General features: G+C 37.9%; 1 protein-coding gene across 1 annotated transcript; it reads right to left on the bottom strand.

The window, feature by feature from the left end:
• Nucleotides 1-4854: 4854 nt before the first annotated feature.
• Nucleotides 4855-6123, bottom strand: LOC107917408 (uncharacterized protein At4g06744). Its single transcript, XM_016846763.1, has one exon. It carries the CDS (start codon nucleotides 6121-6123, stop codon nucleotides 4855-4857), a length of 1269 nt encoding a protein of 422 aa, XP_016702252.1.
• Nucleotides 6124-15670: the final 9547 nt, after the last annotated feature.

Genomic DNA, 15670 nt, shown 5'->3' with positions numbered 1-15670 from the left:
CATGTTACACAGCCGTGTCTTCCCTGGTGTGGTTATTAAAATAAAGCCAGTGAGCTCCACACGGTCTCACACACTGGCGTGTGACTGGCCGTGTGGTACAAGTCAGTATACCCCCTAATTGGCACATGGCCTAACACACGGGTGTGTGACTTGGCCGTGTTGCATAAGTCAGTATAATCTACAGTTTTGGCACGGCCTGGCACACATGTGTGCGTGGCCACTTCGAAGGGCACACTGGTTGGACACACGGGCGTGTGGTTGGCCATGTGACCCAAGTCAGTATGTATGCCCTGTTTCCACATGGCCTGGGACAGGGGCTTGTCTAGAGCCGTGTAAGGCACACGGCCTGTTCCAACGGACGTGTGACCCCTGTATGTTTGAAATTTTTCTAAGTTTCCAAAATTTTTGTATGATATCGGTTTAGTCCCGAACCAATTCTAAAGCATATTTAAGGTATCGTAGGCCTTTATAAGGGACTATATGGTTTTATTGAATGATGTATGAGTATGAATGCGTAATGTTGTTAAATGTAAGCTATATGTAGCGTATTGATCGGTAATACCTCTTAGCTCTATTTCAGCGGTGGATACGGGTTAGGGGTGTTACATAGAATATTCTTTGAAAATAAGTTTGAGGGAGTTGAAAAGAAGTATCAAATGCTCAAACAAATTGTAGTACATACAGTAAAATGCTCGTGAAAAAAAAGAAAAAGAAAAAGAACAAAAAAAGAGAGCATATGTACTTGAAAGAAAATAGATGTACAAAACAGCATATAAAAGCAAAGTAAGTTGGTGTATTGAAGGTAATTATTCTGAAGATCCAATTGAAGCTGAGTCTAGGGTTTTTACCCTAAATTTATCTATCTTTTACCTACCCCTAGCCTAGCCACATTACAACCTTTTTAAAGACCTATTGATTCAAGTTTCTATACTACCTCATTAGTGGAGAGAAATTGCTATGTTCAATATATGAGGACATAATTTAAACTTAATGATTGTAGCTTAATCTTGAATAAAGGAATAAAATCAAATTAGTAGGGATTTAACATGTCTCTATTTGGAAGCATTTAGTCTATTTTTGCTATCATAAGAATGATTGAGATTAATTTGAATGATATGTATACTTAAGTATCATAAATATCAAAATTCTTGTTCTTCAACATAAGTATACTAAAATCATAATTTTGGGAAGAATTTGTTCTGAAGGAATTTTTCAAAGGTGTTTCTGAGAAATTCTTTTCAAATTCGTGAATTACTTGGGACGAGCATTGAATTAAGTTTGGGGGTGTGGAAACACAAAAATATACACTTTTTCATGCCCTTTTTAGCTGAAATTCATGTAGTTTTGGTAAAATTCTTGTCGAAAAATATATAATAATTATAAAATAATTAAATTGCACTCAAATTATGAACATTTCAAATTTTAATTAATTTTACATCAAATTTTGATTATTTTTTATTATTTTTGATAGATTTCCACAAAGGGCGAAAAACTGCTTGGCAAACACTGCTAAAAGCGCAAAACCGAGAAGCAATTTTGAAGCATCAAGGTGAATTAATTTTTCAGCCTAAGACAGTCCAAATTATGTGTATTAATTCATAATATAATTAATTTTAACTTTAATCCAATTTAATTTGGGTTAAATAAATTATTATTAATTAGTTATGCAAAGGGGCTCAGTTGAGCTAAATCGAGAAAGCCGATCCAACCGAGCACTGGGCAGCCCAAAATTGTCCCACATGTTGACCCAATCAGCTTTTTTTCTGATTATTTGGCTTGCAAAATGGCCCTTGAAGACTCCTTCAATTTGCATTCAAATCCCTCCACTATTCATGCCTTTCAAGATTTGGCCCTACCTAAAAATAGCATGTTTGAAATCTTCAAACATGCCACATGTGTGGCTGGCCATGCGGGGAGTCTTTGGCTGCTGATTTTGGCTATTTTTAGCAGCATTCTCAATCTATAAATACCCCATTCACTGCTCACTTCAAACAGATCTCAACCCTTCTCATCTCTTCACTTCTCTCTCATTTTTCTCTCTTCATTCCCTTTCATTTTCCCTCATTTCCTTCCCCTATTCCCTTGCCGATTTCACCTCTTGAAAATGAGTCAATCAACCACCATTTGGAGCAGCATTCAAGTGTTTGTGGAGGCCTCGGTTCAACAAGAACAAGTGGAGAAGGAGGAGCGGAGCAAACTAAGTCAGCCCTCGGAGGATCACCGGATTTGATTCTTGTTCCCTATCCTTTTAATTTTGTTGTTATGATGAACATGTTTATGAATATTTGTGATGTTGATATGTTTAATTTAATTAATTTGGCTTAAATTTAATTCGTGCTAGGTTGATTGCATTTCATCTACTTAATTTATTAAAATTGTGTTTGTGTTGTTATAGGCCTCGGTGAGATGTTTGATTAAGTAAAACCATGACTTAGTTATTCTAGCATTACAATTGTAAGGTAACTAATGAATTAATTATTTAAACGGATTGAAATTGTAATTAATTGACACGATACTTAATTAGTGCATGTTTAATCATCTAAGGTAGCTGAGGGTTAAATTAGCAATGTTATCTAATGATACATTAGCCTTGCATAACTTGCAAGATTATTGTGATTATATTGTTTCAAGGAAGAAATACATTGTTGCATCGCGTAATCTTTTATGTGCTTATGAGATTGAATTAATTGTTTGAATTGGCATCGACATATGTACAAGAGATTATTTTAATTTCATAAGTATGTATGTGCATTAGCACATTTTTTTAACCAGTTGAATTGACATAGAAATATAGTCAAGAGATAAATGGATTTTAGTAACTAAGTATGTTCATAAGTTAGCAAATTACCGAGTTGTCTTGAATTTATTCATAATAACATAAACATGAGTTTAGTAATTCAAAGTTAAGAAATGTAATTAATCTAACACAACTATGTCATCTTGATTAAAATCATCTGTTGAAATCGTGCATTGGATTTATTTTATTTTTATTTATTTTACTTAGTTAAAATCCTAGTTTTTATTCACCTCCTCAAAGCAAAATATTTTTCTTCGCCAAAGTGTTTTTTAAATTGCATTCATAAATAATTCCTTTCACAATTCCTGTGGGTACAATAATTCGACATTTACTTGTCATTTTATTACTTGTTACGATTGTGTACATTTACACATTTCCATCGTTCCACAAATCAAATTGTTTCTCTTAATTTTTAATATTTTTATTATTCGAATCATAAAATTTATATTAATTTATCTTTTTCAAAAACAATATAATTTGATCACATTTTAAAGAAGAACCTAATGAAGATAATGTAATTTGATCAAAGTCCAATAAAAGTGGATGCAAAGTGGGCAATGATCTGGATATATGTCACCCATAACGTATGATAAAGATATAAGCCTATTTTATAATAATAATAATAAAGGAAATACGCCTATCAAAAAACATAAGCTTAAAAAAAAAAAAGTGGTTCCCCAAAGAATGATTCTTAATTATAATCATGAAATACCAAAGAAAACTCCCACTCAAGTGTCAGTAGTTCTCCATTATAACAATTTGAAAAACATTTAAATAAAAAAAATCAAAGGCGGCGACCAATGATAAAGCTGCTTGCTCTTCATGATGCATTTTTCTTAATCATGTTTTAGTCTCTAATGGGGTATCTTTTTGAGCTGGACCACATAGTTTGAGTTAGGAACTTGTAATTTTGTGGGTTAGTTGAGACTTGAAAACCCTTGGTTGTGTAGGTGAGCCACTTTGTGAACACAAAAGTGAGTTTACAGTGGCAAGCTATCGAGTCGGCAAAGATGCCATATTTCCATGCTTCAATGGGACCATTACTCTCTCCAAAAGCACCTTTAAACTCCCCCATTGTGTCATGTGGTGTTTTTCTTTGGAAAGAGTCATGGTACACACTAATTTGGAGGGATTATGTACTACTATTACACACTAATTTGGAGGGATTATGTAATACTATTACTAATGCATTTTTGCATAGTAGCTGGTTTTTTAGTAATTGCATAGGAATAGTTAAAACCAGAATCTATTTCCCGGTTTTCCACTTGTTCAAATGATTCTCAAATTATTCATACGCTTTAGATCCAACTTTTCTGTTTACATCTTTCCTGGTTTGTAAATATTTTGCAGTACATAGAGTGAAATGGTAAAAAATTTGATATCTCCTAACTAAGGTTTTAGATTTGAGCTTATAATCAATGCATGAAAAGCTTGCCTCTTGAACAGTATCTGATCTAATTCGACTTTAGATTTAATGCAATCCTTGTGGTCAAAAGATTAAAATGTAGTCTTAAATTATACTCATAAAGTTTATAAATAGTTTCCAAGTAAATTTAGGGTTAAATGCTTAAATTAAATCCAACTTTTTAGGAATTGTTTATGTGAAGGTCAAATCTTTAAAATTGATCATATAAAAGTCTAATATTTACAAAAGTGTTCAAATAGAATTTTTCACACACTTCAACTAGTTTAAGTAAAAGAGAGGTGAATGTTAACATTTGAAAAGTTTTATTTGAACACTTTAAAAAACATTTAACTTTTATTTGAGTACTTTTATAAAAGTTAAAAATTTTTCTGTTCATTTTAAAATGTTTGACTCTTATATAAGTAACTTACAAAAAATTGTGTTCCAATTTGAGTATTTAGCTTAAATTTATTGATAATCTTTCGTTCATTTAGAAGGGAAAAATGAAGTACTTGTCAAGCACAAACGATAATAGCGTTCTTCAGGTTTTCATGATAGACAAAGTTATATTATGATTACATAGAAGTGAAAGAATAGTTTATCAAAAACAAGAACATAAACCAAGAAAACGAACAAAACCCCATTAAGGGGATTAAGGTGAAGGAGCCATATCAGGGAGTGAAGAACTAGAAGGAAAATGGTAGCATGGGATGTAATTGTAAGACCACATGCGAGGGCAGAATCTTGGATGAGCAAAGAAATTTGCACACTCCTCTACAGATCTCTGAAATGGAAGATCGGGAATGCAGTTGTTTCTAACATCCAACACTCCTCTCTCAATCAAAATCCGACACATGGGGCCAACATGTATGAAATAGTTGTCAGACAATGATAAATTCATCAGTTTGCCAAGCTCGCAAACCACCTCAGGGATCGCTCCAAACAGAAGATTACCAGCGAAGTTCAACGGTTCCAAATTCTCCATACAAGCTAATGAGAAAGGTAAATGACCAGTCAACTGGTTGTTCCCGGCATCAAAAACGACAGCTTCCTTAAGCAAACCAATCTCATAGGGTATACAACCTGTAAGCTGGTCGTTTAAAAGAAGAACCTCAGCTAACGAAGAGAATGCTTTGAAAATGGTTCTTGGAAGTGGACCATTGAATTTGTTGTTGGACAAAGTGAGATAAAAAATATGGGTGTTGACAATATTATCAGGCAGATGGATCATGAACTCGTTGTTGTTGATAAAAAGGGCGTCGAGATTTTGAGTAAAAATTTGAGAAGGAACTGACCCAGTGAAGAAGTTGAAACGAATATCCAAGAATGTTAAACCAGGCATGTTTAGAACAGCATCTGGAAATGGCCCTGAAAATCGGTTGTTGCTTATATCAAGCTCATATAGATACCGAAGCTTGGCGATGTTTGGCGAAAGAGAGCCACTAAAATTGTTGGAGTTGGCATGGAAGAGGGCAACATCTGGAAGCTGATCCAAGAAACCATCGAGTGAAGGGGCTGACAACTGAAATCCATTGAAATCGATTGAAGCAACAGCAATGGCTGACTTGTTATCTGGTGGATTATCACAGTAGAACCCTTTGTAACTACAAATATCTGAACCCACCCAAGTTTGGGTGATTCCAAGAGGATCTGAAGTGATTAAAGACTTAAATTTTTGGATTATGGGATGCACTAAAGCCAGTCTTTGATCAGCAAACTTCAATACTTCATTTGCTAAGGGGGTTGCTGGCAACTTACAATTGAGTTTGAATGGAAGATTATGGTGTCTATCATTACAGCCCTTGCTTAAGTTGCCATTGCCAATACCAATTGTAACTTGTAGAGCTTCTCTGCTGGAATCTCGAGCTGTAGTGCAGGAAATGAGACAAACCAAGAGCATGAAAGAAATAATGATGCTCATTGTTTTACTATGTTTAAACCTATATGTTACTTGTTATGTGATGGAAATAAAACCATGAGAGAAAGAAAGTGGGGAACTAATTTGAAAGCTGAAAATAACAAGAGAGGAATGAGAAACTACAGTACAGAAGAAGAGATTGCAGCATTAAGAATCATCTGGAACTATTCTAAAGACTACTTTTATTTTCTAGCTAGTGCTCTTTTCCATCCACTTAAAGTGTGTGACAGCCCAAAATTGACCCTAGTCAGGAAGTGGTTTCGGGACCGCTAAACCGAGTCACCGAAATGTTTGAATGTGATATTTATTGTCTAGAATATGTAATTATGAATGTGTGAAAATTTCAAGCTTCGATTTAGTCGATTGCATGTGAGTTTTAGTAAATAGGACTTATGTGAGAAAATTTTGAAATGTGATAGGTCAAAGCATAAAGACCTATTAGTGCATGTTGAAAAAGGGGGGACTTGCATGTCAATTTCCCCCCCCTCTATTAGTAGTGGCCGGCCATGACAAGTATGGTACACCAAGTGTGATGGGCAAGACATGTCATAGACATGTTGTGTTGGTGCATCATGGGTGGAAACAATAAAATAATGAGCATGGTAATTAAATAATGAAAGGGATGAGTGATGAAAAAAAAGAATGGTCTCATCCATGCCCCCCTTTTGCCGTGAGTTAAAGAAAAGAAAAGAAAAAAATTTTGTTCATCCTTTTTCATCTTCTTTTGGCCGAAAATTCTAAGGAAGGAGGAAGGAGTTCTTGCTTCATGTTTGGTTTGGAAGAGGATTAGGAGGAGGTTTGGCCATACTTGTATCTAGATAAAGGTATGTTTGAGGTTGTGCCATGAGATTCATGCATGTTTTTTAGTTGCTAGCTTGAGTTCTAATTAGCCCATGGTTCAAATCTTTGCTATGTCATGGGAATGATATTCGGCCTAGGTGGATTTTGTGTTAATGCCATTGCATGCTAAATATGAAGCTTGTTACTGATGCATGTGATGGTGGATTGATGATTCTTGAATCTTCTTTTAGCATTTTTGAGTGAGCACATATGTGCATTGGTTGCTAGATGGAGAAGAATCGGCTAGCAAGTTGTGTGCTAAGGCCGAATATAATTTTTGTATATTGATGAGTAATGCATGTGTTAAATTGATGGAAAGGGAGAGGATGCTTTACTAGTGTATATATGTGTATTAGCCAAGTTTTGAACTTGAAACAAAATGGTGTTTTGTCAATACAAGTGACCATACTTGTAGAATGTATTAAGTGTTGCAATCGGCCCCAACATAGACATGCATATTCGGCCATAGGAAGGAGATTGGTGTTGCATGTATTCGGTTAGAGGCAAGCATATTGATGCTTTTATCTTGGCTTAGAAAATTCGGCCAAGGGGGAAAATTAGCTAAAATGTTGAGTTTGATTCATGATTCCGTACATATGTGACTTTAATGTCTAATGTATAAATATGGGCTAAGTGCCTTGTGTTCCTCTTTTCGATGCTCAAATGATTAAATCAATTTATTTGTTTAATTAAGCTCAAGAGCAAAGGGGAACTAAATCCGATAAAGGGAAGGAAAAAGTGGTCGAATAGCTATCGAAATCGTTCGACAACATCCGAGGTAAGTTCTTGAGTAAAAGAGCTTAAATTATGATTTGATTAGATCATGTTTTAAGCAAATCAAAATCATGCTCTTTGTGTGTGGCTATTGAGCCGAAATTGCAAGAATGATAAGTGTCTTGTGTTTGAGTTTTGCTAACGAAAACGAAATACGAATGTGCCATGATTTATTGTTAAATGTGCATGGTTATTTGAATGATGTCCGGGCTAAGTCCCGAAGGCTTTGTGCTAAGTGACCATATACGGACTAAGATCCGAAGGCATTTGTACGAGTTACTAAATCCGGACTAAGATCCGAAGGCATTTGTGCGAGTTACTAAATCCGGGTTAAGTCCCGAAGGCATTTGTGCGAGTTACTAAATCCGGGTTAAGTCCCGAAGGCATTTGTGCGAGTTACTATAACCGGGCTATGTCCCGAAGGCATTTGAACGAGTAGCTATATCCGGTTAAATTCCGAAGGTACGTGATTTGGGAATGAATGATCTTGCTGTAAAAATTTCAGTTAATACGCTTGAAACATCCCAACATTGAGGTATGTTTCGTATGTGCTTTGAATTAGTTGAGCCCTTACAAATAAGTATTCGCTCAGTTGATAAATGAGCTACCGGCCTTTGGCTAAGTTGATCTTTGTGTATGAATAAAAGGGTTGGTAATGTGAAGTAAGTATGATATTGAAAAATTGTGCATATGAAATTATCCGTTTAGCTACATGAATGCTATACTTTTGTTGTGCTGGAATCCCTTGCTCAAAACTTACTAAGCATAAATTGCTTACTCCGTCTCCTTGATTCTCTGTTTTATAGATTTTGGTTCTCCAGCTATCGGACTCGGGATTTTGAAGTCGAAGTCGCCCACACTATCAAAGCCCCCTTTTGGTACAATTTTGGTTGAACTTCGAAATGGCATGTATAGGACTACCCTTTTTGTTGTGGGTCATGGACCCTTTGGACTTGTATAATTTTGGATAGCCATGCGAAAATGGCTTATATATGTTTGAGTATAATGTTATAATCATTTGGCATGGATATGGTTATTGAGAGGTGTGGGTATGCTTAACAAGGATTGGCCATGGGAATGGTTAATCACTATCATAATTTGTGCTATTTATGCTAAAAGGGCTAGTTGAATCATGGAAACTATGAAATAGGTAAAGTCTACCTTAAAGGCAGATGCTGACAGCAGCAGTGATGTAGATTTGGAAAATCACTAAAACTAGTAGGAAGGGAATTAAATAGTGAATAAATTATGTAAACGAACCTTGATGAATCTATTTTCATGGGAAAGTAACGAAACGATCATATGGTCAGTATGCTAAGAGATATTCAGGTTCTCGTAAGACAGGGCCAGAACGGTTTCTGGATTCCCTGTTTCGACTTTGGAAATTCATTATAAATTAACCAGAGATAATTAGGAGTCATGCCATATATTTATAGATTCCTCTTTGAGTCTAGTTTTTATAGAAACAAAAGACATCAGTATTGAAGCCCTGTACAGGGAGATATCCAAGTCGTAATGCGCAAAGGTCAGTGTAGTCGATCCCTGTAACATGGGAGACTTTTACTAATAAACTGTACTAATTGGCCCAACCAAAAATTCTAGAAAAAATATGTAGATGGGCATATGAGTGTAGTTTCAGGGAAAATTTACGGAACTGGATTCCGAGTTTCTGAACTCAAGATATGATTTTTAAAGCGACTAGTACGTAGATTGGCAGTGTCTGGGAAATTCTTTTTATAAGTGGTTTACAGTCTGTTAACACCTCGTGTTCGACTCCGGTGACGGTCTCGGGTTCGGGGTGTTACATTTGATTGGTATCAGAGCTACGGTTTAGTCGATTCTAGGACTATCGTAATGCATTGGGTCTAGCTATACATGCCATTTTATGTGATTATTTAATAGTGTGGTGATTTATGACAATTGTAAATGTGTTTATTTATAGTAATGGATCCCGATCCCGACCGAGCGGTAGCTGATGATCTTGAGAGTGTAGCGCCTGCTCCCGCACAAGGGACAGCACCGGCGGACTCTCAACCTAATGCTAGTAACCCGAATGATGAAGCTAGAAAAGCTTTCTATAGCGTGATGAATGATTGGTTCAACCAATACATTCGAACTAATACGGCTGTTCCACAACCTCCATTCCCGACTAATACCACCCCCGCACCTACAATACCTCCGGAAACTGACCAAATAAGGTCAAATAAGCCCCCAGTTGACAGAATCCGAAAACATGGGGCTACTGAATTTAAAGCTACGGATAGCGACGATGCCGAGCAAGCTGAATTTTGGTTGGACAACACTATCCGGGTACTCGATGAGCTATCTTGTACACCCGATGAATGCCTAAAGTGTACTATCTCCTTGCTACGCGATTCTGCCTACTATTGGTGGAGTACTCTGACTTCTGTTGTGCCCCGAGAGCAAGTAACTTGGGAGTTTTTCCAAACTGAGTTTCGGAAAAAGTATATCAGTCAGAGTTTTGTTGATAAAAAACGGAAGGAATTTCTTGAGCTTAAGCAAGGTTCTATGTCAGTTACTGATTACGAGCGAAAATTTGTTAGACTTAGTAGATACGCTCGGGAATGTGTTTCGTCCGAGGCTATCATGTGTAAACGCTTTGAGGATGGGCTGAATGAAGATATAAAAATGTTCGTTGGCATTCTTGAAATACGAGAGTTCGTAGTACTTGTCGAGCGAGCTTGTAAAGCCGAAGAGCTTAGAAAAGAAAAACAAAAAGTTGATGTGGGAACTGGAGAGTTTCGTAAAAGATCCTCGGGAAAGTCTCTTCAACAGGCATCGAAGAAATTTCGAGATGATGTGGGCCGGTCTAGAGGCACTTTGGGCCTTTTTAGACGAGATCGTGATCGACCCCCTGTGGGTACACGAGGCACTTCGGTCGCCAGTGTTGGGAATGAACGTCGAGATAGAATGGAATGTCGATATTGCGGTAAATGGCATTCGGGGAGTTGTAGATTCCCTGACCGCTCCTGTTACAAGTGCGGATCAGTTGACCACTTCATTAAAGATTGCCCGAGGTTGTCTGAACAGAATGTAAATCAGAGTGGGAAACTGGGTGCTACCACTGCTCGAGGTAGACCATCTGGAAATACGGGCAATGCTAGTGGTGGTCAGAGAGGATCTAGAGATGCTACGACTAGATCCGAGGCTCGTGCGCCTGCTAGAGCTTATGCTATACGTGCCCGCGAGGATGCTTCTTCACCTGATGTTATTACCGGTACTTTTACTCTCTTTGATACTAATGTAATTACTTTGATTGACCCCGGTTCTACTCATTCTTACATATGTGAAACCTTAGCATCTAGTAAGACTTTACCTATTGAGTCTACTGAGTTCGTAATTCGGGTGTCAAATCCCTTGGGTCGTTACGTGCTTGTTGACAAAGTGTGCAAGAAATGTCCCTAGTAATTCGAGGTTCCTGTTTTTCGGCGGACTTGATGCTTTTGCCGTTTGATGAATTTGATGTTATTCTTGGTTTGGATTGGTTGACCGCGCATGATGCGGTTGTGAATTGCAAAAGCAAGACTATTGATTTGAGGTACGCAAATAACGAGATGATCCGAGTTGAGTCTACGAACTTAAAGGGGTTGTCAGCTATAATATCCTCAATGTTGGCCCAGAAATATGTAAGAAAAGGGTGCGAAGCATACCTTGCGTATGTACTTGATGACAAAGAATTAGAAAAGAAACCCGAATCTGTACCGGTGGTTTGTGAATACCCGGATGTTTTTCCTGAAGAATTACCGGGTTTACCACCTGTTCGGGAGATAGAGTTTGGTATTGAGCTTGTACCTGGGACTACACCGATTTCGATAGCTTCGTATCGTATGGCATCAACCGAGTTAAAAGAGTTGAAAGCTCAGTTGCAAGAATTGACGGATAGAGGTTTCGCTCGACCAAGTTTCTCACCTTGGGGTGCACCAGTATTGTTCGTGAAAAAGAAGGACGGAACCATGAGGTTGTGCATTGACTATCGTCAGCTGAATAAAGTGACAATAAAGAACAAATATCCGTTACCGCGTATCGATGATTTGTTCGACCAACTGAAGGGAGCCTCAGTGTTCTCAAAAATAGATTTGAGATCGGGCTATTATCAGTTGCGAATTCGAGATTCGGACATACCCAAAACTGCCTTCAGAACGAGATATGGTCACTACAAATTCTTAGTGATGCCGTTTGGGCTCACTAATGCCCCTGCGGTATTTATGGATTTGATGAATCGGATCTTCAGACCATATTTGGATCGGTTCATAGTTGTGTTCATTGATGACATCTTGGTCTATTCAAGAGATGAGACCGAACATGCTGAGCACCTGAGATTAGTGTTACAAATTTTGCGGGATAAGCAGTTATATGCTAAGTTCAGTAAGTGTGAGTTCTGGTTAAGAGAGGTTAGCTTCTTGGGTCACGTGGTATCCGCATCGGGTATTCGAGTTGACCAAAGCAAAATTTCAGCCATACTTAACTGGAAGCCTCCAAGAAATATTACCGAAGTTCGGAGCTTCCTGGGGCTCGCCGGTTATTACCGACGATTTGTAAAAGGTTTCTCGATGATAGCCACACCAATGACGAAGCTACTTCAAAAGGATGTTAAGTTCGAATGGACGGAGAAATGTCAGAAAGGTTTTGATCAACTGAAAACTTATTTGACTGAAGCTCCAATTTTAGTGCAACCCGAATCAGGCAAAGAGTTTGTCATTTATAGTGACGCATCCCTACTTGGGTTGGGTTGCGTATTGATGCAAGAAGGTCGAGCGGTGGCCTATGCGTCGAGACAATTAAAGCCACATGAGAAAAATTATCCGACCCATGATCTTGAACTAGCTGCCATCGTATTTGCTTTAAAAATATGGCGACATTACTTATTTGGTGAAAAGTGCCATGTATTTACGGATCACAAAAGTCTCAAATATTTGATGACTCAAAGAGACTTAAATCTGCGACAAAGACGTTGGCTTGAGTTGTTGAAAGATTACGAGCTTGTCATTGATTACCACCCGGGAAAGGCTAATGTGGTTGCAGACGCCTTAAGCCGGAAATCACTGTTTGCTTTACGAGCGATGAATGTGCACTTGTCTGTTCTACCTGACAATGTGTTAGTAACTGAATTAAAGGCCAAACCATTATTGATTCGTCAAATTCGTGAAGCTAAGAAAGTCGACGATGAATTGGTTGCAAAACGGGCTGAATGTGTTCCGAATATGGAATCCGAATTTCAAATTGGTGATGACGATTGTTTGAGGTTCAGAAGTCGATTGTGTGTTCCAAGAAATTTAGAACTCATTTCGATGATTCTGAACGAAGCCCATTGTAGCCGAATGTCAATTCACCCGGGGAGTACGAAAATGTACAACGATTTGAAACGTCGGTTTTAGTGGCATGGTATGAAACGAGACATCTCCGACTTTGTTTCGAGATGTTTAATATGTCAACAAGTGAAAGCAGAACATCAAGTGCCTTCAGGATTACTTCAGCCGATCATGATACCCGAGTGGAAATGGGATCGAGTCACAATGGACTTTGTGTCCGGACTGCCATTGTCAGCAAGTAAGAAAGATGCGATTTGGGTTGTTGTCGATAGACTGACTAAGTCAGCTCACTTTATCCCCGTGCGTACGGATTTTTCATTGGATAAACTAGCTGAATTGTACGTTTCTCAGATTGTGAGATTACACGGGGTACCTATTTCTATCGTGTCGGATAGAGATCCGAGATTCACCTCACGATTTTGGAAGAAATTGCAAGAAGCTTTGGGTACCAAGCTGCATTTTAGCACTGCTTTTCACCCCCAAACCGATGGTCAATCTGAGCGGATAATTCAGATACTTGAGGATATGTTGAGATGTTGCATCCTCGAGTTTAGTAGTTCATGGGAACGGTATTTACCTTTGATTGAATTCGCTTACAACAATAGTTTTCAATCAAGTATTAAGATGGCACCTTACAAGGCTTTGTATGGTCGTAAATGCCGTACACCATTGTTTTGGACCGAGCTCGGTGAAAGTAAAATTTTTGGAGTTGATTTGATTAAAGATGTCGAACAGAAAGTAAAGGTAATCCGTGAAAGTCTGAAGGCAGCCACAGATTGTCAAAAATCGTATGCGGATTTGAAACGAAAAGACATTGAATATCAGGTGGGAGATAAAGTGTTTCTTAAAGTTTCGCCTTGGAAAAAGGTACTCAGATTTGGCCGTAAGGGCAAGTTGAGCCCGAGATTCATTGGGCCTACGAAATCTCCGAACGAGTTGGTCCGGTTGCGTATAGATTGATTTTGCCCCCTGAACTTGAAAAGATTCACGATGTCTTTCATGTTTTGATGCTTCGACGTTATAGATCCGATCCGTTACATGTGATTAATCCCTCAGAAGTTGAAATTCAATCTGACTTGAGTTATGAAGAAGAACCGATTCGTATCCTAGCTCGTGAAGTGAAAGAGTTGCGAAAAAAAGGGTTCCATTAGTTAAGGTGTTATGGCTCAAACACAGGATCGAGGAAGCTACTTGGGAAACCGAGAGCTCGATGAAAGAACGATACCCAAACCTATTTACCGGTAAGATTTTCGGGGAAGAATATTTCTTAAGTGGGGGAGAGTTGTGACAGCCCAAAATTGACCCTAGTCGGGAAGTGGTTTCGGGACTGCTAAACTGAGTCACCGAAATGTTTGAATGTGATATTTATTGTCTAGAATATGTAATTATGAATGTGTGAAAATTTCAAGCTTCGATTTAGTCGATTGCATGTGAGTTTTAGTAAATAGGACTTATGTGAGAAAATTTTGAAATGTGATAGGTCAAAGCATAAGGACCTATTAGTGCATGTTGAAAAAGGGGGGACTTGCATGTCAATTTCCCCCCCCCTCTATTAGTAGTGGCCGGCCATGACAAGTATGGTACACCAAGTGTGATGGGCAAGACATGTCATAAACGTGTTGTGTTGGTGCATCATGGGTGGAAACAATAAAATAATGAGCATGGTAATTAAATAATGAAAGGGAGGAGTGATGAAAAAAAAGAATGGTCTCATCCATGCCCCCCTTTTGCCGTGAGTTAAAGAAAAGAAAAGAAAAAATTTTGTTCATCCTTTTTCATCTTCTTTTGGCCGAAAATTCTAAGGAAGGAGGAAGGAGTTCTTGCTTCATGTTTGGTTTGGAAGAGGATTAGGAGGAGGTTTGGCCATACTTGTATCTAGATCAAGGTATGTTTGAGGTTGTGCCATGAGATTCATGCATGTTTTTTAGTTGCTAGCTTGAGTTCTAATTAGCCCATGGTTCAAATCTTTGCTATGTCATGGGAATGATATTCGGCCTAGGTGGATTTTGTGTTAATGCCATTGCATGCTAAATATGAAGCTTGTTAATGATGCATGTGATGGTGGGTTGATGATTCTTGAATCTTCTTTTAGCATTTTTGAGTGAGCACATATGTGCATTGGTTGCTAGATGGAGAAGAATCGGCTAGCAAGTTGTGTGCTAAGGCCGAATATAATTTTTGTATATTGATGAGTAATGCATGTGTTAAATTGATGGAAAGGGAGAGGATGCTTTACTAGTGTATATATGTGTGTATTAGCCAAGTTTTGAACTTGAAACAAAATGGTGTTTTGTCAATACAAGTGACCATACTTGTAGAATGTATTAAGTGTTGCAATCGGCCCCAACATAGACATGCATATTCGGCCATAGGAAAGAGATTGGTGTTGCATGTATTCGGTTAGAGGCAAGCATATTGATGCTTTTGTCTTGGCTTAGAAAATTCGGCCAAGGGGGAAAATTAGCTAAAATGTTGAGTTTGATTCATGATTCCGTACATATGTGACTTTAATGTCTAATGTATAAATATGGGCTAAGTGCCTTGTGTTCCTCTTTTCGATGCTCAAATGATTAAATCAATTTATTTGTTTAATTAAACTCAAGAGC

The sequence above is a fragment of the Gossypium hirsutum genome, chromosome A01 (genome assembly GCF_007990345.1).
Source record: "Gossypium hirsutum isolate 1008001.06 chromosome A01, Gossypium_hirsutum_v2.1, whole genome shotgun sequence".
In the NCBI taxonomy this organism is placed as follows: Eukaryota; Viridiplantae; Streptophyta; class Magnoliopsida; order Malvales; family Malvaceae; genus Gossypium; species Gossypium hirsutum.
This window is presented reverse-complemented; position numbering and strand designations above follow the sequence as displayed.

Bases quoted from the DNA above. Each gene is read 5' to 3' on its own strand.
- LOC107917408 (XM_016846763.1), bottom strand. From the start codon at position 6,123: ATGAGCATCATTATTTCTTTCATGCTCTTGGTTTGTCTCATTTCCTGC.